General features: G+C 46.6%; 2 protein-coding genes across 2 annotated transcripts; one reads left to right on the top strand and one right to left on the bottom strand.

Moving 5' to 3' along the window:
• The first annotated feature begins 377 nt into the window (after nt 1–377).
• scap (SREBF chaperone) lies at nt 378–14,727 on the top strand. The gene is made up of 23 exons (XM_077721658.1): nt 378–502; nt 2,312–2,518; nt 2,597–2,717; nt 3,330–3,487; nt 3,552–3,775; nt 4,378–4,483; nt 5,041–5,213; nt 6,478–6,604; nt 7,048–7,160; nt 7,616–7,710; nt 7,794–7,892; nt 7,984–8,196; nt 8,592–8,947; nt 9,522–9,671; nt 9,743–9,935; nt 10,083–10,198; nt 10,735–11,209; nt 11,282–11,376; nt 11,446–11,510; nt 12,175–12,362; nt 12,459–12,539; nt 13,124–13,330; nt 14,054–14,727. The coding sequence occupies exons 1-23, from the start codon at nt 441–443 to the stop codon at nt 14,297–14,299; spliced, it is 3,870 nt and encodes a 1,289-aa protein (XP_077577784.1). The 5' UTR covers nt 378–440; the 3' UTR covers nt 14,300–14,727.
• A 1,605-nt stretch (nt 14,728–16,332) lies between these two features.
• ptpn23a (protein tyrosine phosphatase, non-receptor type 23, a) lies at nt 16,333–25,477 on the bottom strand. The gene is made up of 24 exons (XM_077720158.1): nt 25,236–25,477; nt 24,114–24,188; nt 23,911–24,038; nt 23,419–23,495; nt 23,297–23,346; nt 23,100–23,231; nt 22,956–23,036; nt 22,756–22,887; nt 22,302–22,349; nt 22,180–22,236; nt 22,039–22,097; nt 21,764–21,843; nt 21,582–21,696; nt 21,443–21,508; nt 21,225–21,370; nt 20,860–21,156; nt 20,645–20,799; nt 20,253–20,584; nt 17,988–20,190; nt 17,703–17,887; nt 17,516–17,620; nt 17,182–17,320; nt 17,003–17,116; nt 16,333–16,918 (listed from the first exon to the last, which is right to left on the bottom strand). The coding sequence occupies exons 1-24, from the start codon at nt 25,317–25,319 to the stop codon at nt 16,409–16,411; spliced, it is 5,370 nt and encodes a 1,789-aa protein (XP_077576284.1). The 5' UTR covers nt 25,320–25,477; the 3' UTR covers nt 16,333–16,408.
• Nucleotides 25,478–27,335: the final 1,858 nt, after the last annotated feature.

Raw genomic sequence — 27,335 nt, 5'->3', positions numbered from 1 at the left:
TCATTCTAAAACATGTTTCCTCGTCATCCTCTTCTTCTCCCGAGCGTCAGTCTGGAATTGGGGTTCATCGCACAACAGCGCCCCCGTTCCCAGTGGTGGTCAAGTGGTGTAATTACAGTTAAAATGATCAACTTTTTAGTTTTTTAATATTTTTGTTGACAAAAAATATTTCACGATAATTCTCATTGTGGTTTTATGGCTCAGGTCTAGGACTAGGTAAAAGTGCATGTGTACCGTTTGTGTGTGTGTTGAAATGTCAGTGAACTCATTTTGCAGCCGCTTGGGTGTAATGAGGGTGTGTTTAATGATTAATAGTTGGAAGTAAAAATCACGGCCAAGTGTAGCGGCGTGGCCTGGCTCGCCGCAGAACTTCCCATGACGCTGGCCGGAGCACGGCACCCTCGGAGGACTTGGTTACGCTGGTGACTACATGAATAATCATGTTACTCAAACCTGGACATGACTTCAGGGCGGCCATTTTGGGAAGCGCGCTCCACGGGAGGTAATGTTGTCGTTGTCGGCAACTTGTCGTACACGGAAGGCCTCGCGTGATGTTCATGTACGTATTTGTTTTGGGAAATTGGAGATGGGTAGAGTTATTGACAGGTCATTTGGTGGTTTTTGACTGAGGTGAACGTCCAATCTGTTTGGATTGTCAACTTTTGAGTTTTGGCAGCTGGTGAGCGCCTTGTAATGACCAAAACAGCATTCAAGTAATTGGGTTTTTTGGTAGATTTTTGCATCTTTTTCTGACACTTGGTGTTTTTTTGTTTTTTTATTGCAGGATTTAAGAACGTTGTATGACCTTTTTGGGGGCTTTTTCATGATTCTTTTTGTATTTTTTGGTTCATTTCTGGGCAACTCGTCAAATGTTGGTATATTTTCGTCAAATTTTGGTATATTTTAGTCAAATTTAGGTATATTTTCGTCAAATTTGAGTAAAATCCCACTTTTTTGGCAATACTATACAATTTTTCTGCACCTTGATTCTGAATTTTTACCATGAATTAATATTACAACTGAAATTAATTGTTCTGTGTGAATTATTATTAGTATACTAATAGATTAGTACTACCATATTATTTAATTGCACTTTTGCATGTGTATGTTCCATTTTCCATTTTTTAAAAGGGTTATTACAAAATCTATCTTTGCTAGCATTTAGCCAAGCAAACTTTAGCGCCTGTTTTGAATTATTTTCCCATTTTTGTTACAATGTCCTCCATCTCTCTTCATGTTGCTAACTTTAGCACTCCCATTCCAACAAATATTTCTCCCTTGCCACAAACGTGTTCCCCCACCGCCAAGCTAGCGTTATCTCGTAGCAACAACGTCTACAAAAAACAATGTTAGCATCCCGCCCCCCTCCGGGTCGGTCGATGATGTAAACAAAATCTTCACCGGTGGCCGACACGTTGTTAGCGTAAACGGCGAAGGCACTTTGAACCACGAGGAACCTCTGCGGGCCCTCAAAGTGGCTCCGGCGATGAAAGTTCATTCTCACGCTCTTTTGTCTCATCAGGAATGCGGTCGCGAGCACGCCGTGCCCCACGCTCGCTCGCTCGCACGCACGCACGCTAAGCAAATAAACGCCTCAAGGGAGGCCATTGTGGCGGCTACCTTGTTTACTGCGACGCTAAAAATAACACGACGCTTGCTTACCTGAAATCGAAACAGGCCGCTCACGACAATAGACATTTCGTGCATTTTGACTGGAAGTGACCTGGAATTGGGCTCAAATAAATAGAAAGTGACTACAGTAATCCCTCAATTATCGCAAATTCACTACTTTGCTACTTTTTTCCTGCTATTAATGATTTAAAAAATAAATAACACACAATTTTAAAGTTCATAAAATTGTGAAAACCCATGCAGATACTTTTTAAGTAGGACTGAGCACGTATAAGCCGCCCCCACGTATAAGCCACACCCCTAAATTTTCCCTAAAATGGTTGAATTTTCCAATTTCTCATGTATAAGCCGCCCCCTGATTCACAATTTTTGTCTTTTTCATGGTTTGAATAGGGAGAACAAATGTTTTATTTTGAAAGGAAAATCTTAAGAAAAATAATTAAAGTTACATGCTATTTTTGAGATATTCTATCAATCCAAAGCACACTTTTGGGTCAATATCATAGTGAAGTTAGTCATTCATCCAGTAATTTTCACCGCAAAACAGAAAATAACCAACATATAGTAAATGCTACCTTGTCGACATCTACTGGCGACAAAGAGCATAGCAAGTCTTTTCCCCCTATTTTTTAAAAACTTACAAATACTGTATATATGACGATGTAATTGTCTTACGCAGGACCGTTAATGTCCCGCGGCGTCTGATCGGCCGCCGCCCCGCCCCCTCGAATGGCCGGGAGTTGACCACGCCCACCTCCGCCGCCGCCATGCTGCGCGAGAGGCTGAAGGAGAAGATCTCGGCGGCCTTCTACCGCCACGGCCTGTTTTGCGCCACTTACCCGGTGCCCATCATCCTCTTCACCTCAGTCAGCATCCTCACCTGCTGGTGCGTTCAGGGGCGCTGGGAAAAATCAAATACGTATACCGTTTACCCCCTTTCTCTCTCTCTTTTTTTTTTTGTCAGCTACCCGCTACTGAGGCTCCCCTTGCCCGGAACGGGTCCCGTGGAGTTCGCCACCAACGTGCGGGACTACAGCGTTCCCACCCAAGAACTTGACGGAGAACTCGGGGAACGGCCAGAATGGGTATTTTTTTTTTTTGCTTCATTTTCAAACTCAAGGGTGTCAGACTCGGCTTGGTTAATGTCAACTCCGTTTCATGTGGGCCGGACCATTTTTGATAGAATATTTAGATTTTTGAAAATTATAAATGGATTAAAAGAACTGGATTAAAAACCCTGAATATTCTGTTTTTTATAGATTATTTTTATTTTTTTTTCTTATTAAGAGAAAATTGTTTATTTAATAATTGGTTTTCATTTTAAAATATTAATAATTCCATATTAAAGTAAAAACCTGAAAATCAATTTTAAATCAATAATTGTCATTTTTTTAACCCATTTTTTTCTGTGTTTTTAGTTCAAAAATCATTTTGTAAAATCTAAAAATATATTTAAAAAAATTATTTTAGATCGGTAAAAACAGAATATTCAGGGCTTTTAATCCACTTCTTTTAATCCATTTATTAAAAATATTCTAAATATTCTATCTAAAATGATCCGGCCCACTTGAAACCGACTTGACATTAATGCTATAACACTATATTTATTGTTATGTATTTTGAATGGTTCAATCCGGAACGGACCCCTATATATATTTTTTTTTAATGAAATGACCTCTTACCTTTGACCTCACTAGTACCGAGGACCCCCAGTGGCGTACATCCAGCAAGTGTTGGTGAAGGCGGCCGTGTCCCCGTGGGACAACAGCCTAGTGCCGGTGGACATCTTTCGCTCGCCACTGGGGCGAGTCTTTGCCCTACTGGACGACATCCGCAACCACGTGCAGGGCGACGGGTGAGTGCGAGGGGGCGGGACCTAACCGCAGTTAGTTTTAATTGAATTTTTGTATGTTTTTTAGCGCTTCGGGCCTCCGCAGTCTGGAGTCGCTGTGTCTGAGGGTGGCCGACTTGTCGCCCGGCCTGCGACGGATGCGCCCGTTGCTGCCGGAGCACGGCTGCCTGATGGTGTCGCCCGGCAACTATTGGCAGAACCAGCGGGAAGTGTTCGACGCCGACCCCGACCCGTTGAAGAGCATCCAGCAGCACGAGCCCAAGGGATTGCACACTTCGGCCACGCTCAGAGGTGACTTAAAAATGGCCTTCAAATGGTTAAAATTGACAATTTCTCGCGTATAAGCCGCCCCCTGATTGGCCATTTTTACCTCTATAACTCATGGTTTTAATAGGGAGTACAAATGTGTTACTTTGAAGGGAAAATTGCAAAAAAAATCATCAAAGTCACATGCTATTTTTGAGATATTCTACCAATCAAAAGCACATGATTAGGGTCAATATTTTAAGAAAGTTAATATGCCTGTCTTTGGTAGTGCAAAATATCAAATTATTCAATTGGGAAAAATAGAAATAAGTCTATCTTGATGCTTTATAATGACAGAAAAGACATAAACAATATTTAGAGAATGTCCCCCAAAAAATTTAAAAATAAATCCGCATTTTTTCAACCTCCAGAAATCCAACATATATTAAAAAATAGCATTTTTAAAAATGAAAAAAATAAAAAAAATCAACCAAATATTTCACAGTTTCCATTTTTATTTTTGAATGTTAATTTTGTTTTTTAGAAACGAAAAACCTCCGAATATATTGACTGTCTTTCTTTGAATGGTAAACCAATGAGAATTTTAAGAAAATATTTATTGTTTTGGGGTTTTGTTTGTGTTCCAGACCTTCTTTTTGGAGTCCCGGGGAAGCTGACGGGTGTGAGCCACTACAACAAGAAGAAGGTGGTGACGTACACCATCAGCCTGGTGCTCTCCAGCTACGATGCAAAGTCAGTTTCTCTTTCAATACATCTATTTTAGGTGTCCAATCCATTTTCAATATTTTCAACTTACAAACTTAATTGGCTCCAGAACTTGTTTCTCAACCTGGATTTTTCTTAAAGGAGTATTTAATGACTAAATGATCAAATTACTTTGGTTGACTAATCACCAAATCAGGGTTGGTGCCCATAATAAGCAGGGATAGGCTCCAGATCATGGCAAGTTGTTGGGAGACAGCCAATAGGAAAATTTCAAGCAGAAAACAAGGCTACCGCCACAATTTCAAAATAAAATAACAAATACAGGCATTGTATTGCTGTATTTTCGGAAATTTCATATATTGGACCAGTCATTTTGCCTATTGGAGGGTTTGTTTGTAACCTGAAATGTTTGTAGCAAGAGTAATTTGTAAGTAGAGGTACCACTGTACAAATGCATATTTTCGAGGGACCCAATTGGACGATGAGGACATCCCTATGCATCATAACATATGTTTCTTTACACTTTGGGCCCACGCGCAACTCCCAAAAACCCAAATAGAAATCAGTGTGCGTGGTGCGTTCAGGTTCGTGGGAAGTCTCCGCGCTCGCCTGAAGCAGCTCCACCCGTCCAGCAACTGCAGCCTGAAGAACGAGCGCATGGTCCACGTGCACTTCAAGGAGGAGATCGCTCTGGCCGAACTCATCCCCCTGGTCACCACCTACATCATCCTCTTCGCCTACATCTACTTCTCCACACGTTAGTATTGCTTGGCTCCTCCCTTTTTCTGGCGCTCCGACTGGCCTTTTTAAGACCTGTTTTGGGCGGTTGGCTTTTTTTCTGGGAAGGATAATCTCCCACTTTTGGCTGCCAAACGCGCCAAATGAAGCCGATTCACTCGGGTCATGTTAGTAGAACATGTTCTCGTTTTGGAGAAAAGCTACATTATACAGAGCGACGTGAAGTAGATTTTTTTGCTATTAATGTTTACGTCAGATCCGCATATGAAATTATTCTCTTGCATTTTCTGTAGAAATGCTATTTTAAAATTATACCCCGACTTTTTGACCCCCAAAAAAGCATTAGCATAAAATAATACCCATACATTTCCTGTAGAAAAGCTAATTTGAAGTTGTATGTTGACTTTTTAAGCCTAAAATGACCCAGAAGTGAAATTATTCTCATTTATTTTGTGTAGAAAAGCTAATTTCAAGTTGTATCTTGACATTTACTCCCCCCTCCCCACTGCAAAATATAAATAATTTGACCTAAAGGCACCGTAGGGAAATAATTCCCATGTATTTTCTATAGAAACACAATTTTCAACAGGTTGTATCTTGACTTATGGCCTCGCCCCATGAAGATGGACCCAAAAATTAGCATTAGCACCAAATAATTCCCATGCACTTTCTGTATAAAATTTTCAAGTTGTATCTTGACTTTTTGCCGCGCCCCCATAAAGATGGACCCAAAAGTTTAGCATTAGCACAAAATAATTCTCATGTATTTTCTATAGAAACACAATTTTCAACAGGTTGTATCTTGACTTATGGCCCCGCCCCATAAAGATGGACCCAAAAGTTAGCATTAGCACAAAATAATTCCCATGCATTTATGTAGAAAAGAGACTTTTACCCCCAAAAATGACCAAAAAGTTAGTTTATAGTTCATAGTTTCTAGATAAATAACATTATCAAATGACATCATGACTTTTTGCCCCGCCCCATGAAAATTAACCCTAAAGTTAGCAGGAAATGATTCCCATGCATTTTCTATAGAAACACTATTTATCAACAAGTTGCATCTTGACTCTATGCCCCGCCCCATAAAATCGGACCCAAAACCAAATAATTCCCATGCATTTTCTGCCGAAATACTATGATCAAGTTACATCTTGACTTTTTGCCCCGCCCCCAAAAGAAATGAACCCAAAAGTTAGCATTAGCACGAAATGATCCCCATGCATTTTCTGTCGAAATACTATGTTCTGACTTGTCTTTGTCTCCGCCCCCTTTGCGCACAGGTAAAATCGACATGGTGAAGTCGAAATGGGGTCTGGCCCTGGCCGCCGTGGTCACCGTGCTGAGCTCGCTGCTCATGTCGGTGGGCCTGTGCACGCTCTTTGGCCTCACGCCTACTCTCAACGGAGGGTACGTTACCACACACACACACACACACACACACACACATGGCCGCCGCCAAGGCTTATCAGCCATTTACGTCAATATTTACCCGCTGTCAAATCATTGGCGCGCTCGTATCGCCGCCGCCGCTCCACCCAATCGCGTGAGGACATGGTTGAAACGTCGGTCGTGGCGTGACGGGCTTTCCCCGAAAATCACAGCGCCACCGTCTGACACGCCAGTCCGCCATTGGCCCAAATAGCGCAAATAGCGATAGCGCGCAAGTGTGTGTGTTTGATGGAAGCGCTACACACACACACACACACACTTCCTTATCTTCCTGACATGACTTCCTGGCAAAACAAACATGTAACCACGTAATCGCTCGATAAGCTTAAGTTAGCGCCGCCCGGCTAGTTTGGTTAGCCTGATTTTTTTTTTTTGTGTGTGTGTGTCTTGTGTCCCGACAGGGAGATTTTTCCGTACCTGGTGGTGGTGATTGGCGTGGAGAATGTCCTGGTCCTCACTCAGTCCGTGGTGTCCACGCCCATTGACCTGGAGGTTAAGATTCGGATTGCTCAGGGTACGGCTAACTTTGTTTTTTTTCTCTCACATATAAGCCTTATTTGTGGCTTCCAAAAAAAGGCTGATGTTGGCACTCATGGTCAGTATAATTATTATTATTAAATAAATAATTATAATAAATACTCTTCTATAATAGATACTCTTCTATAATAAATACTCTTCTGGAATAAATACTCTTCTGGAATAAATACTCTTCTGGAATAAATACTCTTCTATAATAAATACTCTTCTATAATAAATATTCTTCTATAATAAATAATAATTCTATTTAAAGCATAAATATGTTAAATATTTCATTTTATATCTCCTAAAATGATTCTGCAATGCATTACCATATTTTCTCGCATATAAGCCGTATTTGTCGCTTAAAAAAATGACGACTGAATCAAAGATAGGGCTTATATGCGCACAAATTGCGGCTAATAATACGCTCATTTTTGGTGTCCTTTTCAGGTTTGAGTAACGAGAGCTGGTCCATCATGAAGAACGTGGCCACCGAGCTCTACATCATCCTCCTGGGCTACTTCACCCTGGTGCCGGCCATCCAGGTTTGTGGCCTCCTCGGATCGTTTGGCTCCTCCCCTTTCGGATGATTCCCCCCCCCCCATAAGGTTTGACTCCACCTCCTCAGGAGTTCTGCCTATTTGCCGTGGTGGGCCTGCTGTCGGACTTTTTCCTCCAGATGTTCTTCTTCACCACCGTGCTGTCCATCGACATCCGCCGCATGGAGGTGAGTATGGGCGTGGCCAGGGGGCGTGGCCAGGGAAGACGGCAGGGCGTCACCCATTGCCGCTAACCCATTGCCGGCCGATATTCCACAGCTGGTGGACCTCCACGGGCAAATGCGGACGGAAGAATGCCTGGGCGGGGCCAAACCGGCGGCGCTGATGCGCGCGAGGGTGCCGCGACCTCCTCCGTGGCCCCTCCCCCACACCATCACCCTGCAGACCACCGGCAGGAACCTGAGACCCCCCAAACGGCTGCGACTCTTCTACTTCTGGGCTCGTACGCGCCTGGCTCAGCGGATTATTATGGTAAATAAAAGAGTCGGACTGACGGTTTTGGGTCGTGGGTTCGATCCCAGGTGGGTCCGTAGTGTGGAGTTTAGACCTTCTCCTGGGCTTGCGTGGGTTTTCTCTGGGTGCTCCGCTTTCCCCAATGTCCCAAAAAGACGTATGCTAGGCTAATTGTATGCTAAATTGTTTTGATTGTTTGTGTACGATTGGCTGGCCACTAATTTCAACTGGGACTGGCTCCAGCACCCCCTCCTAAGGATAAGCGGTTCAGAAAATGTATTTAACTTAGTTAAAAATTTAATTAATTTCCCTAAAATTAATAAAAAGTGACCCAAAATGTATAAAAATATATTTTTATATATTTTCTATGGCTTTAGTCAGGTGTACTTAATCACTTTAATTTTTATTTGCAGGTCAGCACGGTGATCTGGATCGGCATTCTGGTCTACACCGACCCGGCCGGCGTGCGCACCTACCTGGCCGCGAGGGTGTCGGAGCAGAGTCCCCCGGGAGAGGACGGTGGCGTCGGCGCCAACCCCGACCCGGAAGCCGGGGCTCTCGTCCGTGGGGAAGACCCCGCCGATGCCCTCACGGAGCGCTCCACGCCGGACCCCACCCCTTTACCCAAAGACCGAGGGCGGGGCCACCCCGGGGCCAAGGCGGGACCCCAGATCACCTGGGGGCCGGAAGACGAGGAAGGCTGGAGGAGACTTTCCTTTAGGCACTGGCCTTCGCTCTTTAGCTACTACAACATCACACTGGCCAAGAAGTGAGTACTAACATTTTACATCACGTGTGTGTCAAAGTGGCGGTCCGGGGGCCAAATCTGGCCCGTCGCCTCAATGATGAGTGGCGACTTTCTGTTTTAGGATCAAATTTAAATGAAGAGGATATTTGTATATTATATTTCCTGATTTTCCCCTTTTCAATAAATAACTGCATTTTTTTAATCCATTTTTTCAGTTTTTAGTTCAAAAATCATTTCGTAAAATCTAAAAATAGATTAAAAAAAAAAGCTAAAATAAACATTGTTTTAGATCTACAACAAAACTGAATAATCAGGGCTTTTAATCCAATTCATTTAATCCATTTATTAAAAAACAACTAAATATTATATTTAAAATGGCCCATGTTAAAATAAAAAATGCCAGGCTCCGCCCAGTGCTCATAGAGACCGTGGCCATGATATTCTTCTGAGCAGCTTCTATATGCTCGTACATCCAAATTTGTCTCCTAGCTCAAGATAAACATTTCCTCGTATCTCAAATTGCCCGTACATCCAGGCACTCGTATGTCGAGGTACGATGAAAACATTTGTTTTTCCCAATTGTGGTACTTTTTAGGTACATCAGCATCTTGCCGGTGATTCCCGTGACCATTCACGTGAGCCCCCAAGAGGCCATGGAGGGGCGGCACCCCCAGGACACCAAGGTCCCCCTGCTGCCCCTCCCCAAGGTGGCCACGGATCTCCAGAGCGACCTGACGCTCTACAAGTCAGTAGGCCATCCCAAACGCCGGGAATTGAGCCTTCTGTAATCCCTCCGTCCATTTTGTGTCCGTACAGGGTCGGCGCTTTAGGTCTGGCGGCCGGCGTCCTGCTGGTCCTACTCCTTTTGTGTCTCTACCGACTTTTGTGCCCGCGGAACTACGGGCAGAACGCCGGGCGGCGGCGCCGGGTGGATCGGCCCTGCGACGGTTACGGATATTTTCCGCCCGTCAGCGAGATCTCGCCGTTGCTGCTGCGGGGACACGGCATGGTGGGGACTCTCGGCCGTCCAATGTTTGAAGGAACCGTGTGTCCCGATTGTTTGGTCGTCCCTGACAAAGATGGCCGTCGGGATGAAAGATGTTGAGATGCCAATTGATAGGTTTTTTAATGTGTTTTTTTTTTGTTCATGTTTTAGGACATTGAATGTTTGGCGAGTGACGGGATGCTGCTGGCCAGTTGCTGCCTGGCGGGACAGATTCGCGTTTGGGACGCTCAAACGGGAGATTGCCTGACCGTCATCCCCAAGCACGGGTATGGACGCCAATTTTACAGATTTTTCGCCAAAAAATCCAGGCTACGGCTTATATGCACATAAATTTGATCAAACTTATTTTAAAATAAATAGTCATTCTTAGAATATTGCGGCTTCACGACATTGCATTTTTTTTGTTAATTTAATTTTTTTGAATACATTTGTTTGTTAATATAATTTTTAAAATAAATAGCTTTGTTAATATAATTTTTTAAATATTTTTTTGTTCATTTAATTGTTTTTAAATAAAAATGTGTGTTCATTATTATTTTTTGTTTATAAAAATGTAAAAATTCACTACTGGGACTGAGCACTAAAGAAAAAAAAAAAAAAAAACATATATTTTGTAATATTTTTTTAAAATTCATAAAAGTGTGACAATTCAGTGGAAGCCCCTCCCCCTTCCTTCACGTACTACTAGGACTCGGCACTGAAGTTTGTTTGTCTGGTCTACATGAACCGCGATAATCGAGGGATTACAGTAAACTCTATCTTGCATCCAATGTGAACAAAAACGGACTTGCGCCCCCTGCAGGCTGAGACGAAACAGCAGCGGCGGCGGCGGCGACAGCGGCCGTGCCAACCGTCACGACCCGGACGGCTCCCTCAGCGGCGACAGCCCCTCCGAGGACGAATCCTACCAAGTCAGGCGGCGCGCCGTCCCCAGCCGCCGCCCCCTTTTCAAAGACCAACCGGACCTGACGTCGCTCATCGAAACCAACTTCGCCTCGGCGCCGTCGTGCCCCCACGCCGCCCGGCCCGCCCCGGAGGGTTTCAACTACGGCGAGGTGGTGGCCAACGCCTACACGGCGCACAAGCCGCCCTCGCCATGCGGGATCTTCTCCCCCGTGCCTTCCCCGCCGGCCGGCGCCGCCCCCCGGAGCCGGCCGGGCTTCTGGGACGCCCCCGAGGCGGCGGCGGCGGCGCCCGGTCCGGACGGGGGTTCGGTCTGGGCGCTGGAGCTCAGGGGGAACCTCATTGTCGCCGGGCGTAGCAACGGGAAACTGGAGGTGCGTATCGGGAAACTGGCGTGGGGCGGATTTCGCCGATTAACCCCGCCTACGGCGCCGTTTGGTCCATAGCTGTGGGACGCCACGGACGGACGCTTACGGTGCAGCAGCGGCGGCGAGGCCGGCGGGGCGTCCGGCATCACCGCGTTGGCCTTCCTCAACAATAGGTGGGTTGGTCAGTTTTGATGGCTAAAACAGCGCAAACTGATGTGGCGGCCATCTTTGTTTTTTGACAGAATTGTGGCGGCGCGTCTGGACGGATCTTTGGACTTTTTCAGCGTGGATCCGCTTCAGTACCGAGGTCAGACCATTTGGGCCGAGGGTGTCAAACTCCATTTCATGTGAAAAGGGCCATTTTAGATATAGTATTTAGATGTTACATTTAAAAAAAAAAATTATAACTGGATCAAAAGCCCTAAATGGTAAGGGAAAATATTCTTTTAAATATTTTTTTCGAAACTTTACATTTTTATGTGTAATATTAAAGTGGAAAAGCAGAAAATATTTGTATGTAGTACTTATTTTTCCATTTTAGAAAATGCTAAAAACACAAACTGGATTAAAAGCCCTGCATATTCCATTTTTTATAGATCTAAAACAATGTTTATTTGAGCTTTTATTTATAATATTTTTAGATTTAAAAAAATAATTTTTGAACTAAAAACAGAAAAAAATGGATTAAAAAATGACAATGATTGATTTAAAAGGGAAAATGAGGAAATATAATATACATCTATCTATCCTCTTCATTTGAATTTGATCCTATAACAGAAATATTGACTTTCTCAGGGCCGCACAAAATGTTACGGCGGGCCAGGTTTGGCCCCCGGGCCGCCACTTTGACACCAGTCAACAATTAATACCGCCAAAAGAATCGCTAAGTAGTGGATTTATGAAAATCGAGGGAGACTTATAATAACAAATTTATGTTGAAATGAGTCTAAAATGCCGCTTTTCTGTTTCAGGTGGGCCGTGTGGGGGCGGGGCTGGGGGCGGGGCTGGGGGCGTCCCCCTGTCCCCCTGCTACAGCAGCGAAGATGCCATCAGCTGCCAGTTGACGCGCTCGGTGCAGTGCGCCCACCAGAAGCCCATCACGGTCCTGAAGGCCGCCGCCGGCAGGGTGGTGACGGGAAGCCACGACCGGACCGTGCGGGTGAGGAATTAAGGGAGGCGGAGTTTGGGGGGGCGGGTGGGCGGGTTTTTTGAGTTAGGAACCTCCCCTAACCCGCCGCCCGCTGCCCTCACGCAGATCTATCGACTGGAAGACTCGTGCTGCCTGTTCACGCTGCAGGGACACGCCGCTGGAATCACTGCCGTCTACATTGATGAGGTCACTTCCTCTTTCTTCCATGACAACTTCCTCTTCATTCAAAAAACAAATCATTTCCTCTTAGTTTCAGGGTACTTCATTTCCTATTGATTTTGGATCACTTCCTGTACGGTTTGGGCATTACAAAAGTCATTTCCTGTTAACTTTGGGACAATATATTTTATTTCTAATCACCAAAAATGATTTTTATTTATTTTCTCCCCCCAAAATATTTTTGGTCAATTTTTTTGCATGCCTAAATTGAAAATCTTAAATTATTGACAAAACTTCTTTGTAGGAGTTATTTTCTTAATGTAAATATAAATGTAAAAAATATATATATTTTTTTTTAATTCAGCCCGGTAGAGTTTTAAAAAAAAATCCATTATAGCCTAGCATAACTTGAGCTAATGCTAATGTTAGATGTTTTTCCCAAGCTAGCTAGCTAGCCAAAATAGCATTGTTAGCTCCTGGTTTTGCCGGGAAACCTTGCCACGGCCCAATCCATAAGGTAACTCTTCACGTGGCTCTTAAAGATGAAATGAAAAATTCTACAAATGAGTTGTGAACTCCAATCTGATCAGTTATTTTTTTGCGTCCCTCAGACCATGGTCCTGGCCAGCGGGGCCCGGGACGGCGCCATCTGCCTGTGGGACGTCCTGACGGGCATCCGCGTCAGCCGCGTGGACGGTCACCGCGGCGATGTCACCTCGCTGGTGTGCACGCCGCTTTGCGTCATCAGCTCCGGTTTAGACGACCTCATTTGCGCATGGGACAGAAGTACCGGGATCAAGTTATACCTCATACAGCAGGTCAGTACACACTTTGTTTTAGTAATACCCCTTAGGAATTAGACCCGGCTTGGCTTTAATGACAACTCCATTTCACGTGGACCATTTTAGATAGAATATTTCCATTTTTTTTAAAAGAAGTGGATTAAAAACCCTGAATAGTCAGTTTTTTATAGATCTAAAAAAAAATGTTTATTTGAGCTGTTTTAAAATATATTTTTAGATTTTACAAAATGATTTTTGAACTAAAAACACAGACAAATGGGTTAAAAAATGACAATGATTGATTTAAAATTGATTTTCAGTTTTTTACTTTAATATGAAACATCATAAAAAATGATTTTTGAACTAAAAACACAGAAAAAAACGGATTAAAAATGACAATGATTGATTTAAAAGGGGGAAAATCAGAAAATGTAATATACATCTATATCTATCATTTGAATTTGATCCTAAAACAGAAAGATTGACTTTCCCGGGCCGCACAAAACGAATCGGCGGACCACATTTGGCCCCACGGGCCGCCACTTTGACACGTTTTGGGGGATTTGGTCACTTGGATCTCGTTTTTGTAGATGATGAAATAAACCCTTAAAAATATAGAGCTAAGAAATTTCCGAATAGTCTGCAGGTCAGTGAATTTTTCACCGAAATAAATCTTGTCATGAAATGTTTAAAAACGCCGTAAATGTCAAAGCGCTACTGACGAGATGGCGTTTTTTTTTTTTTTTTTTTTGTCACCAGGAGGCCGGCTGCGGTTCCAGCCTGGGTGTGATTTCCGACTCGCTGCTGGTGACGGGCGGCCTGGGCTGCGTCTCCTTCTGGGACCTGAACTACGGGGACCTGATCCAGACGGTCTACTTGGGTCCCAGCAGCGACGGGCAGGGCGTGCGGCAGCTGCTGGTGCTCGACAACGCCGCCATCGTCTGCGACTTTGGCAGCGAGCTCAGCCTGGTCTTTGTGCCCTCCGTCCTGGAGAAACTCGACTGACTGTGAAGGAGGCGGGAAAGCCGCCATCTCCCATTGGACCAGGATGCGACCACGTCGAGGCCCCGCCCCTTATTTATTGGAGGTATGTCTGTTTGTTGAGGAACGCCGAACGAACGAACGAACGTGGTGGAAGAATTGTTTACGACACGCTTTGGTTTACGGATTTCCCAAAGAAAAGGTGCTTAGGTCAAAGGAAAACCTGCTGAGAAATTAACCCTTTATAGGGCAAACAAACCATTTTCTCGTATTTAACCTAATAATAGCTATTAGCCGTTAGCCATTAGCCCTGAACTGACATTTAAAAATTACAAAAATTCAATCCAAAAGCATTGGGGCCAGTACATGAAAATAATATGAATTAAAGTGTGTATGTATGCATATATATGTATATATGTATATGTATATATGTATATATGTATATATGTATGTATGTAAATATGTATATATGTATATATGTATATATGTATATATGTATATATGTATATATGTATATATGTATATATGTATATATGTATATATGTATATATGTATATATGTATATATGTATATATGTATATATGTATATATGTATATATGTATATGTATATATATATATATATATATTTATATATGTGTATATATTTATATGAATGAATGAAAATGGAAAAATACAACAAAAAATGCGAGAATCGTGCAATAAAATAAATTAATTAGGATAATATATAGAATGGGTATTTTGTGAAAATAAATAGTCATTAAAAAATAACAATACCCTTTTTTTTTTACAAATTTTACAAACTTTTTAAATCTTTTCCTATATTTTTTATATTTATTATATCGTTTTAATGATTACTATTTTTATGTCTTACTCCAATGCTTTTTGTATATTGGCTTGATACCATTAAGCTACATTTTGTAGTACTAGATAGACTACTACTTATGATGTAATTATGAAATATTTGTATCTATCAATCAAACAATCAAACTAAATGTTAGTTAAAATAAAAAAGTAATTTATGGCCACCATAAATCGTAATTAATCATATTTAACCGATGACTAATGTCCAAAAATCCAGATGACCAGTGCCCTATAAAGGGTTAATACTTCCCGAAAACCAGCCCCCCCCCGCCCCCCCAAAAGCCGTTTACTAAACTGGGTGTGAGCTATAAATTGTGTGGGTGTGTTTTATCTTATTGTGGCGGGGACAGGATGTTGTAAAATGTCAGGCTACTGAATCGCGGTGACTTTTGGGACCAAAAATAGGAACAAAAAAAAAAGTCAAAATGTATTTGCTGGTCATTGGTCACAACTTCAAACTATTTGGGCACTTTTATTTTTGTATTTTTTTTCTCCCAGTAATACATTGGCCAAGGTACCGGAAGGCGGGCTTATGTTAATGTATCGTGGAAGGTAACCCCGCCCCCCTCCTAGACCCGCATTGGCCAGCTAGTGGTGACAGGCGTTGCACCGATGCTAATATTCACAATAAAATGGAAGTCGTGGTCTCAAAATGATGAACAACCATTTCAATTGGGGGGGGGGGGTGTCACTGAAATTAGGACTTTGCTCCGTCACCCCCGTTCCCATTTCAAATGGATTGGACATCCAGGGCGTCAACAACTCGATAATGTGCTTTGAGACAAATGTTTTTTAAAAATTGCTGGTGAAATGAGCTAGAATGGAAAATTTGCCCCCACCAAGATGGCAGCCAAAGCATGGGAAGAGCTTTGATCGCCATCTTGGAGGGGGCAAAGTTTCCATTATAGCTCATTTCACGAGCAATTTGAAAAGTTTGTCACAAGATGTCCAATCCTCTCGAAATGGGAGGGTTGACGGTGAATGAATGCCGACCTTCCCCCTTTGAATGGATTGGACTTTTGGGAAATTAGTTTAAATTTTAAATAATATGCAGTAAAAAAAGGAAAGATGGTATCGGTGCAACACGAGTAGCGACATAACTTATTGACTTGTTTTGTAAAAAAAAGACAAAAAAAACATAACAAAAAAATACTTTGTACTAATTTTCCAATAAAGGCGCTTTGATACGGCAACATTGCTTTTAATTCTCTTTATTTACTTTTTGTCATTAGTTAAACATTTTAAAATATGTACAAACAGGCTTGAAGATTTTAGGACTTGTTGAGACTCCACAGGGGATCCAGACCACTCAGGGGGTCTTCGCTCTCGGACTCCCGACTCCCGTGGAGGCCCCGCCCCTCGGTTGGCTGCAGGAAGCTCTGCTTGGTCACCCGTTGTTTGCCCCGCCCACCACCGCCATCCATGGAAAAGGCCTCGGGCGCCAGGGAGGCCAACAGTTCCAAAGACGAAGGCGGGGCTTGCACTTGTGGCGGGGGGCCGGCCAATGGGGCGGCCGATGGACTGGCCAACCCCCCCACGTCCACGCCATTGGGCGGCGGAGGGGACGGCGTCGTCGGGGGCGAACCAGGGCACTCCGGAGCCGGTACAGGCTCCGGGACGGGGGGCGAAAATGGCAACGTGGGTTCCTCCAGATCTTCAAGCTCCGCCCCCTCGACGCTGGGGGGCCGTACGCTGAGTTTGGCGATGGTGGCCTGGATGGAGCTGATGGGAATGTCGCCCCCTAGGACCAAGTCTTGCTGGGACGAATCCTGGCGCTGGTGCTGCAAGCGTTTGGAAATATGGCAATGTTTCAGTTATTATGGGATGCCAGGAAAACCATTTTTTTGGAGACTGGCATCACGAACCTTGGAGGAGGAAGCGGCCACGTTCCTGCCGGCGTTGGACGGCGGGACGCCGTGCCGGAGGAGAACCTGTTCGCCGTGCTGCAACAGCGCCTCGTAGCAGAACTTGAGGTGCAGCTGTGGGGGATTTGGGTTTGATGCCGTCCAACAGGCTTTGGTTAGCAGACCGTCTGGCGACTTACCTTCTCCTGGAGCATGTTCTTCCTTTGCTTTCTCATCTTCCTGACCAGGTCTCGCAGGTCCGCCACGCCGTTGCCGGCCTCCAGCTCCTGCACCGCCGCGTACAACAGACAGAAGGCGCCGGTGCGACCCACCCCGGAGCTAGAAAGACACGTTACAGTGAGGTACATTACCGCCTATGTTTATGTATATATATCTTTCACATGAATTTTAGCATCATGTGATAGCAACTGCTCTTATTTTGAAATTGAAAGAGTACTAAAACGTTTTCCTCTTTCAAAAGTAAATCCTCTTTTTGTTCCATTTCAGCATATTTCTGGGATGCCGGAATCTAACCTGCAGTGGACCACCACGGGAGTGTGTGCGGGTCTTTGGTGCAGGTAGTGTCCGTGGACCTCTTGGATGAAGTGCAGCAGGTTGCTCTGGCTCTCGGGGAGCCCCCTGGTGGACAGAAAAGAGACGGACGAGTGTCAAAATGGCCTTGGCTTGGACAGAAAAACTAAAAACTAAATGGCGCTCGTACAGTTCTGGCCAAGAAGTGAACTGCAAGTGGACCACGGTGCGCTTCAGGCTCTGGTCTCGGTAGCGCAGGCTGATCATGCGCTCCACGTGGGTGGGGGTGCTCTTCTGGGTGCTCAGGCTGAGGGTGATGGGACCCTGAGACAGCTGCTGCCCACGTTCCGTCGGGAAGTAGCGCGCCACTTTGCCCTGGTGAAAAAAAAAACAACTCGGCATACCGTGGCACTAACCCTCAAAGTATGTTTCTTTTAGGTTTTGGACACCCCGCCCTCCCATGGACGACTCCTACCTTCTCCACTTCCTGCTCGGACACGAGCGCCACCACCAAGGAGACCTTCTGCTCGTAGACCATCAGCCAAAAGTCGGCGGCCGTGCCGGTGAGCGGCGCCTGCGTGGCGATGATCTGCGGGCAGTACGCCGACAGGTCCTCCACGTAACTGGCGTTGATGTAGTCGTCCTTTCCGGAGCGCAGCAGGACGCGGTTCAGGTCGTACGGCATGACGTCCTGGTGGCGGTTCTTCATGGCGTAGCAGCGGGCGATGGCGATGGACAGCTGCCGGGCGTCCTTCTCCTGCTGCTCCTGCAGCTCCCTCCACTGGCCGTCCAGCGCCGACGCGCCTCTCTCGTCGTCCGGGAGGTCCTCCAGGGCGTCCACCCGTGCCCGAAAACCTTCCAGCTCGCTCTGGAGCCGGGCCAGGAGCTCCGGGGATCGGTAAGGATCGCCTTGGATCAGGAGGACTCCCCGCGAGTCCTCCTTACGACGCTCGCCGTCCCTCGGGTCCGCTTTGGTGGGTTGCAGGACGTTGGCGGGGGGTTCGACGCCCCCCGACTGGTTGTCGGGGCTGGAGGAGAGGAGGTCGTGGTTGCCCGGGTTCTGGAGCCGGAATGTGGAAGCGGGAGGAGGCGAACCTACGGCAGTGGCGGCGGAGGCGGAGCTTAAGTCAGAGGTAACGCCGGGTCTCGGAACGAGGGAAGACGGGCCGGGCGTTGGGGAGGTGGACGGAGCCGGGGAAATGGAGGGAGGCTGGCTCGCCAGTCCAACCGGAGGCCCGCCGGGACATGGCTGGAGAGTGTGAGGGGGTACGCCCACGGGGGGCGCTCTCAGGGGGGCGCTCGGTGGCACGTGGGATCCCGGGGCTCCCAAGTACATGGGACCTTGTGGGTGGACCGCGCCGTGGGGGGCGGCCGACTGCGGCGCCAGGGGCTGCCGGGGCATGCTGGGGGGGCTCCCGGGGTAGCAGTGGTGGCCTTGGACCTGGGGGTGACCGGCAACGGACACGGGAGCTTGGGGCATGTTGGGGACGGGGGGAGGGCCAGGGTGATGGTGCTGATGTTGCGGGGAGAGGGAGGTGGGAGGGGCGTGTCTCGGAAGGTGCGCCTGTGGACCCATCAAATGGGGTTGTGATGCGGGAGGCATCGGGGGGCCCATTTGGGGGTGGATGGCCTGGTTGCCGGGGACCACCGGACCCCCGGGGCCGGTTGGGATTTGTGGGTGGGGTGCAAATTGCTGGGAGCCGTGGGGCATCTGGGGGTGCTGGTACAGCGTGGCGCTCTGAGCGCTCGGGGGGTGCCGGTGAGCGGGGTAGGCTTGCGAAACGGGACCTACGATTTGAGGGGCTGGGGGGTGGTGTTGGAGCGGAGCACTAGGGGGCGCCATCAGGCCCTGAGGAGGCATTGGCATCACTGGAGCTTGATGCTGGGGGGCATAGTTCTGAGGCGCCTGGTAGCCTTGGGCTATTGGAGGCGGGGCTTGGTAGCCGTTCGCTGGCGCCTGCATGTGACCCGGGAAAATCTGGGGGTAGCGTGGGGGTGCGCCGGGTTGCTGAGCCACGTAGCCGTGCGGGTAGCCTTGCAGCGAAGGGTGCCGAGGGGGCGGGAGGCCCGTCGGTCCCACTCGGTAGTCCGGGGGCGGGGCTTGTCCCACGGGGGGAGGGTACTGATTGGGTTGTGTCATTTGGGGCAGGAATCGCGGGTAGGCGCCCATGGGCGGGGGGCCGGCGTAGACGGCGGAAACCCCGGGGGCGACGGGGTGCCGGGGTGTCGGGTCGTAGCTCGGCGTGGGGACTCGCTGAGGGACCGGGGCTCCGTAGGCCGCCTGTCTGGGTATTTGCGACGCCATCTGAGGGGCGGGAAGGTGAGGGATGGGCGCGTGGAGGACGCCGGGCGTGGGAAAGCGGGCGATACGAGCCAGCAGCTCCGGCGGCGGAAGATTGGCCGGAAAACGAGGAAGATTGGCGGGTGAGGAGGCGGGCCAGGGCACGGTGCCGCCCCCGCCGGGGGGGAGGAAGGCTTCCGGGCCGGGCCGCTGAAGGGAAGGAATGTCGGCTGGGCGGCCGCTAAGTTCTTCGGGCCCGTCTTCGGCCAGAGCCAAGATGGCGGCGTTAATTTGGGCCAACTCGGGATCTTCCAGACTGGAGTCGTCGTCCTGGGAATTGGGCTTGAAGGAAGGTTTGGCCGCCGTGGGTCTGGCCGGAGGCTTCTTCGGACTCTCTCTACAACCACATCAAGTACGTCACCGACATGTAAACCAGGTCACAACTAAATCCAGTCCTACCTTTCCAGGACGGTCTTCCTGGCTTCCATTCGGGTCTGACACAAGGCCTTGGCTCTCTCCAGCAGACGCGCCGCTTTGCCTTCCAGGTCGTCGTAGAACTCCTTGCCCTCCTGCGACTTCTTCATCAGGTCTTCGTAGGCCTCGTAGGAACCCACCAGACCTTGGACCGTGGCGCTCCACTGCTGCTCCGTCTGACGCAAGCTCTTACGGACCAAGGCGTACTGAACGTTGGCCTCCGTCAAGGCCTTGAGGATGTTCTCCTGGGCCGCCAGGTTCTGGTCCACGTAGACCTTCACCTGTTCGTATTTCTTCAGCTGCTCCTCGAAGACGTTCTGAGGAACCGGTTGAGGGTTCAGATGTTTTCCTTGGTACATCCCAGTCTGATAACCTACCTTTATGTCTGCCCTTTCCGTGGTCACCAGGGTGGAAGTGATGTCATCGTGCTGGATCAGGTCTCGCAGTTGTCTCTCCAAGGAACTCCTCTGCTCCCTCATTTCCTGAACCTTCCCCAGGATTCGCTTCACGCACTGCAGCCCGGCTACTTCATCTGCTCGAAACCAGAAGGAGAAGGTCACGGTTGATCCAGACGCCATTTTCCCGGTCTCACCTTCGCTGAGTTGGGGGCGGGGCAGAGCATCCCTCAGGTTCTCCAAGGGTCCACCCAAGAGCCGCAAGTTGCTGATGTGCAGGTTCATGGCCCGGTGGAGCTCCGTGTTGGTGAAACTGGCCTTCTCGTGGGCCTCGGCGTACTTCTCCAGGTCCCTTCGCATCTCGGCCAACGCCGGGTGGGCGTCGCCCGGGGCGCCGGCGTCACGCAGGGCCTTCTCGCCGGCCTCGTCGGCTTCCAGGATCTCCTGGATTTCTCGTAGGGACGACTCCACGTCGGTGAAGACGCCGGAAAGGACTGCGGGAGGAGGTCAGATTGAGGACTTTGGAAGGATGGCGGGAATCGATGGCGGGGTTGATGGCTACCCTGCATGGATTGGACCAGGCTCTTGACCGTGTCGGGTCGGACGCTGAGAGCGGCGCATTTCTCCATCAGGACCGGCGGAATGTGGCTGTACATGTCCAAGTTGTCTACGGATTCCGGCTCCAAGCCCAAAGAGTCCATAAACTGCCTGTTTGGGACAAAACGGGACGTTAGCTTAGCCGTTAGCGACACACAAGGACTCCAAGTGGACTCGGCTTACTCCAGTGTGTCGTTTCTGCCGTCGATCTTGGCCATGACGTCCCTCAGGAGCTTGGCTTTCTCCTCGCTATCGACACCAAAATACGGCGTCAAGTCCAATTCTACGTTACACCTGACGTATTGATTATCTGGACGCCGACCTGTAGAGGGAGGACGCCTCGTGAGCCGCCATGGGCACCAGCTTGGCGAAGAGGTCCGGGCCAGTGACGCTGGGGTCCGTCGGATTGACGGGCAGGGCTTTGACCAATGGCGCTCCTGCACAAAACGCAGATTTTTGTCATTTCAGCATCCCACGATTGGACGCCATCGTCTCCGACGTTACCTTTGACGGACGCCAAGGTTTCCAGAGAAGGGACGGACTCGTGGTAGATGAAGTCGTTGTCCTTTTTGGCCGAGTTGAATCTACGAGGAGGCCATTTTGATGGGGTGAGTAATACCGTATTTTTACGTATATAAGGCGCACCGTCAATGAATGACACTTATTTTTTTCCATATATAAGGCGCCCTGTCTATTTTGGAGAACATTTCAGACTTTTAAGTGCGCCTTATAGTCATGAAAATACGGTAAGCTATTTGTTTTTGAAAAGAATGGCTTACTTGCCGCCGATGACATCCATGGTGAATCTTAGGGCGTCCTGCACACTGTCTGGTTGACCCTGAGGACAGAAAAAAACAGGTTTTGGAGAACCCCATCAGCACCTGAGCGGCGCTACGATGAGAAGATAAGAAGATGCTCACCTTGGCTAGCTTGATGGCTTCTGACAGCTTGTCCATGGAGCTCTGGAGGTACGCCAGCTGCACACAAACATTCAAGCGTAAAACCCCCCGCAAAAAAAATTCCATGGTTGGCGTTGGCTCACCCGCTCGCCGTATTTCTGCTGCTCTTCGGCTTGTTTGCCCATGTGAAGCTTTACAACCAAATTCACGGGAGAAAAACATAAAAACGCAGTCAAAACAGGACGAACTTTGGATTTTTAGCTAGCACATAGCTCGAGGAAAGGTCACCAATGGGGGGGTGCGTCAAATTGAGCTGGCCGATAAAACGATAACGATAATTATTGAATTTTTTTTTGTCAATAATACTATAAAAAAACGTTCGATAAAACTTCTATAATTTTAAGATGCAGTTACACCATCCAACCACCGTGGAGAATGGGGGCGCTAATAGGGGATGATTTATTTCGTATTGTTCGTATTTATTTCGTACAGTAACTTTTGGTTTGAAGGCAAATTTATAAAAATGTCGGCAGGTTTTTCATAGTGTAAGGGGGGCAATTGCACAAAATACTTTTTAAAAGTAAAAACATCACTTACGTGCGCAATGGCGGCAAAGTAGTAAATCTTCATCTGGACTAACTTCTTCCAATCCTTCTGGATCTTCCCCAGCATGGACGCCGTCTCCGAGTTCTCCAGCGCCCTGCACGCCTCCTTGTAGTAATCCACCACCTGGACACGTCATGGCGTCAAAAGTAAGCACGCCATTTTTTTGGTTGGGAGTGACGGGACACGCCCACCTGAGCGCTAATGCGGGCCACAAGGTAGCTCTTCCTATTGTCCAGCATGGATTTCTCCAGAAGACACTCCTGAGCTTGACCCTGACGTCCAAAAGATGATTAGAATGTTTACTTTCGGTGTCGTAGCGCGGTCGTCCATCCTACCAGCATCAGGTTGATGTTGAGGTTAAGGATCTGGTGACTCATATCCACGCTAAAGTTATGACTAAAATGGTCCCTCAGGTAGTAGAAGGCTCCGGCCGAACACTGGAAATGCGTGCAAGACACCTTCATGCCCTGAAAGAGCAACCAGACATGATTAGACGCTCGCTCAAACTTGGCGTTTACGGGTTGCGTCTTACTTCTTCTGACACGCGGTTGTCCATGGCGCCTAACATGGAATGGAGAGCTCCTAGAGAAGTGAACGGACATTTTTAGAACTCGAGACATGACGTGAAGACCAAAAAAAATGAAGGGAACTCACCCAGATTGTAGAGAATACACGCCTGTTCGTAGCTGATGTCGTCGTGGACCACCGTTTTGCCGGAAAAGATTTCAGTCCTAAGGAACAGGAATAGGAACAGGAATATGAATGGGTACAGAAATAGGCAAAGGTAAGAATAAGAATAGAAACAGGAATAAGAGCAGGAACAGGAATGGGAACAGGAATAGGAAAAGGTAAGAATAAGAATAGGAACAGGAATAGGAAAAGTTAAGAATTGGAATAAGAATAGAAACAGGAATAAGAGCAGGAATAGGAACAGGAATAGGAACAAGAATAGGAACAGGAATAGGTACAGGAATGGGAAAAGGTAAGAATTAGAATAATAATAGAAACAGGAATAAGAATAGGAATAGGAATGGGACAGGAAAAGGTAAGAATTGGAATAAGAATAGAAACAGGAATAGGAACAGGTAAGATATCTACAGTTGTTTAATTATTCCGGGCAGAATGTGACAAAATGTTATTTTGTACCAAGCTATGGAGACGGCGGCCTCCTGCCCGGTTGCCATGGGAACGCGGCTCTGAAGGTAATGAAGCTGACCAAAGTACTTCCTCAACGTGCTGCAGCCTTCAAAGTCTCTGGTGACGTTCACGGCGCCCTGTCGGAAAAGGTAAACTCGATTTTGAAGCATTCTTTAGGTTTTTTTTTCTTTCATGTGACTTTCGGCACCGACCTGCCGCAACGTCTCGAGTTTTTTCAGTTGCTCGTTGTAGTTGTCCGGATTCTCGCCGTAGTTCTTCAGGATGAACTAGGACAGAATAAAGTCAGACTTTAGTTTGGAATGTGTTCTAAAAATGAATAGCAGATGCTTGGACATGAATTCAATCTTTACAAATTGGGTGGACAAATAAGCTAGTTAAGACACTTTAATGGGAATGTTGTCCTTACCAATATGGCCGCCCCAGAAGCCATTTTGCTAGAAAGATGAGGGGGCATATTCATTTAAAGTTGAATTGTTCGACATCCAAATGTTTTTGCACATTTTTCATATATTAAGGTAACAGAATTGGGAATTACTGTCAAAGAGTATCTATAAGCCGCATAATTTGACATCTGTTGTTATTTAAAGCCATGATTAATAGTTTTTTTGTTTACTTGTTAGTATCAAAAATAGATTTTGGAGTGTGTAATGCTTTCGAGATGAACATTTTATTATCATAACAGTCTGAGAGTTGCTCAGTTAATTAAAACATCACAGCTAGCTCCGCCCACTTTTAATTAGAACGCTATTTCCCGTCCATGGCAGTCAGCACACGTGACATTCCGTAGGAGCGAAGATGACGTCACGTTGTTATGAAAAAATAAGGAAGAGTTCGAAGGTAAACAACTTTATTTACCAGGAAAAAGACAGAAAATAGGTCAACTAATAATTCAACCATGATTCATATCAAGTGTGAGGAACTTTTTTTCCCGACAAGAAGTTATATTTACGTACACTCGGAATTTTCATGACCACTTGTTGCCAATTGTTAGTTGTTGTCATGGCGTCGCCCCTTTTGCGTCACGTGACTGTACACGTCGTTAAGGCCTGATTATGTTAGCCAGCCAACCACCTGGTTTGTACTAGTTCGTGCTGGTCCACTGGAGTCCACTCGTTAGCTCTGTTAGCTCTCGCATTAGCCAACGGCTAAATACAAGGGAAATGCCACGAAGCTAATGGTAGCCGAGCAGTTAGCTTTTCTGGAAATGTATACGAGTGTTCACTAGCTCGGTTCCGGTTCATCTTAGCTTGTTTACAAGCACTTGGGGAGCAGTTGTTGACCTCCTACAGCGGGAAGATCCCCGCCCAGCTCACCTGCCTGACGGCCGGGGTGAAGTGGAAGTCTCCAGCCTCCTTGAGGTCGAGCCATATCATCGGCATGCGGGGGACTGCCTCCATGGCGGCGGTTCGCGGTGCTCTGGGAGCCGCTTGGAAGTCACTCGAGGTCGGTTGAGAGGTTTGGAAGAGGCGCTGGATTCTTTTCTTCCCCCCTAAACAACTGTGTCATGGGGCCGTCCACGCATGAACCGGAAGTAAGTCGATGTCACGCCCGAGGAATGACGTGAGTATGCGCGCGTTGAATTGTCGGAAATGCAGTTTAAATCAGTTTGAGTTGATTTAAAAAAAAAAAAAAAATCAAAACAAAAACTAAAAGCAACTTAACATTTTCTTATTCATTCCGAAATCAGGCGTCTACATTTTCTTATCTAAAATTGTTTAGACGATGTCTAGTAAAGATTTTCTATTCAGTTAGTATGTATAATTAGGCTTTATTCTTAATAAAAGACCATGTCCAAGTCTGTATTCTTAAACAATGACAATGAATAGTCAGGACTTTTTCTTTAAAAAAAAACAGAACATCTGAGGTCAGGCTTTAAAAATAATATGTATAGTAAGACCCTTTTCCTTAAAATAAAATAAAAAAAACTCCACACAGAAAGGTCCTCCAAACCTGGGATTGAACCCTGAACCTCAGAACTGTGAGCCAACATGATAACCACTTGTCCCAAATTTCATTGATAGTGAGGCGTTTTTTCCCTTAAAAATGAGCACGTTAAGTAAGTACTAATCCTTTTTTCTTACCAAAAAAGGACCATGTAAAGCGAGGATTTTTGTATTTATTAATATGACCACGCCCATGTTATGATCAGCTCTCAACTCGTTTTATGACCACAAGAGGGCGCTCTGCGCTTGTACAGACTTGAGATTGAGAGGGACTCTGTGATGGACATTTCCAGACATATCACCATGACGACCATAGTTTTGGATGCTGATAAAGCCACAGGTGGGCAAACACCGATGTACACGAGGAAGACATACAGAAGAGGAGGAGGAGGAAGAGGAAGAAAAAGGTCCAATGAGGAGGAAGAGGAGGAAAAGAAAGAAGATGAAGGGAGGGCAAAAAAAGGAAAACCAAGGCATGAAAGTTAAGGAAAACCCCTGAAAGTGAAGATGATGAAGACGAGAAAGAAGAGTCGTTGCAGGGATGTTCCGTAGCTCTGTTGCCATGGTTACCACATCTTCTGGCTGTCATGCCATAGCTCACGTATTCGCCTCACATTTGCCGCCGTCGTGGCAAACAAACAACGCCAGCATAATGCGTATCATTTTCAAAATTTTAGTCACATGCATCTCTGCTCGTATTTTTCTTAGTTTTGCTTATAAAAAATAGTTAGATGTACACTTTGCCCTATAGTTTTTTTTAAATAATACTTCATAGCATTCATATCCAATATATAATTTAATTACAATATTATATTTGATTGTCACTATTAGGATTTCAAATTGGAACAAAAAAAAACTGAATAAATTACCAAAATAAATGTGTTAGCCAGCTAGCCTAGCATCCATGTTTTTAGGTTGTGGGAGGAAAGCATAGTACCTAGAGAAAACCTACGGAAGCCTAGGTTCAACATGCAAACTCCAGAGAGTGAGGACCCAGCTGGGATCGAACCCACGACCCCAGAACCATGAGGCCGAAGTTCTAACCGCCCACCCACCGTGCCACACATTTGAAAAAAAACATTAAGATTAGTCTTTTTGTCCTTTAAGCTTATGTTATTGATGACAAAACATGACATTTTTAGTTGACATTGATTCTTTTTGTAGCAATGCTAACTTTGCTAGCTTAGACGGAACGCTACGCCACGCCGGCACCAAGACCTTTCGCCAAATTGCACTTATGTAAGAAAATCAATGTGGAGATGCTGGACACAGTGACACGAAAGATGATGTAAGGCCAAGCGCCCACGGAAGAGCAACACGCGCCCCCCCCTGCCGCATCACGTTGCGTATCCATGGCAACCCGCCGAACTCTCGCTGCCTGACAACAAATAGCATCTCATCGCGCCCAACCCACACCTGACTTTTTTTCAACGCCGCCAAATATGGGATTAGTCACGAGCTCGGCGGCGA

The sequence above is a fragment of the Stigmatopora nigra genome, chromosome 7, assembly GCF_051989575.1.
Source record: "Stigmatopora nigra isolate UIUO_SnigA chromosome 7, RoL_Snig_1.1, whole genome shotgun sequence".
NCBI lineage: Eukaryota > Metazoa > Chordata > Actinopteri > Syngnathiformes > Syngnathidae > Stigmatopora > Stigmatopora nigra.
The sequence above is the reverse complement of the archived record's forward strand: the minus strand, read 5'-3'. Positions and strand labels throughout refer to the sequence as shown.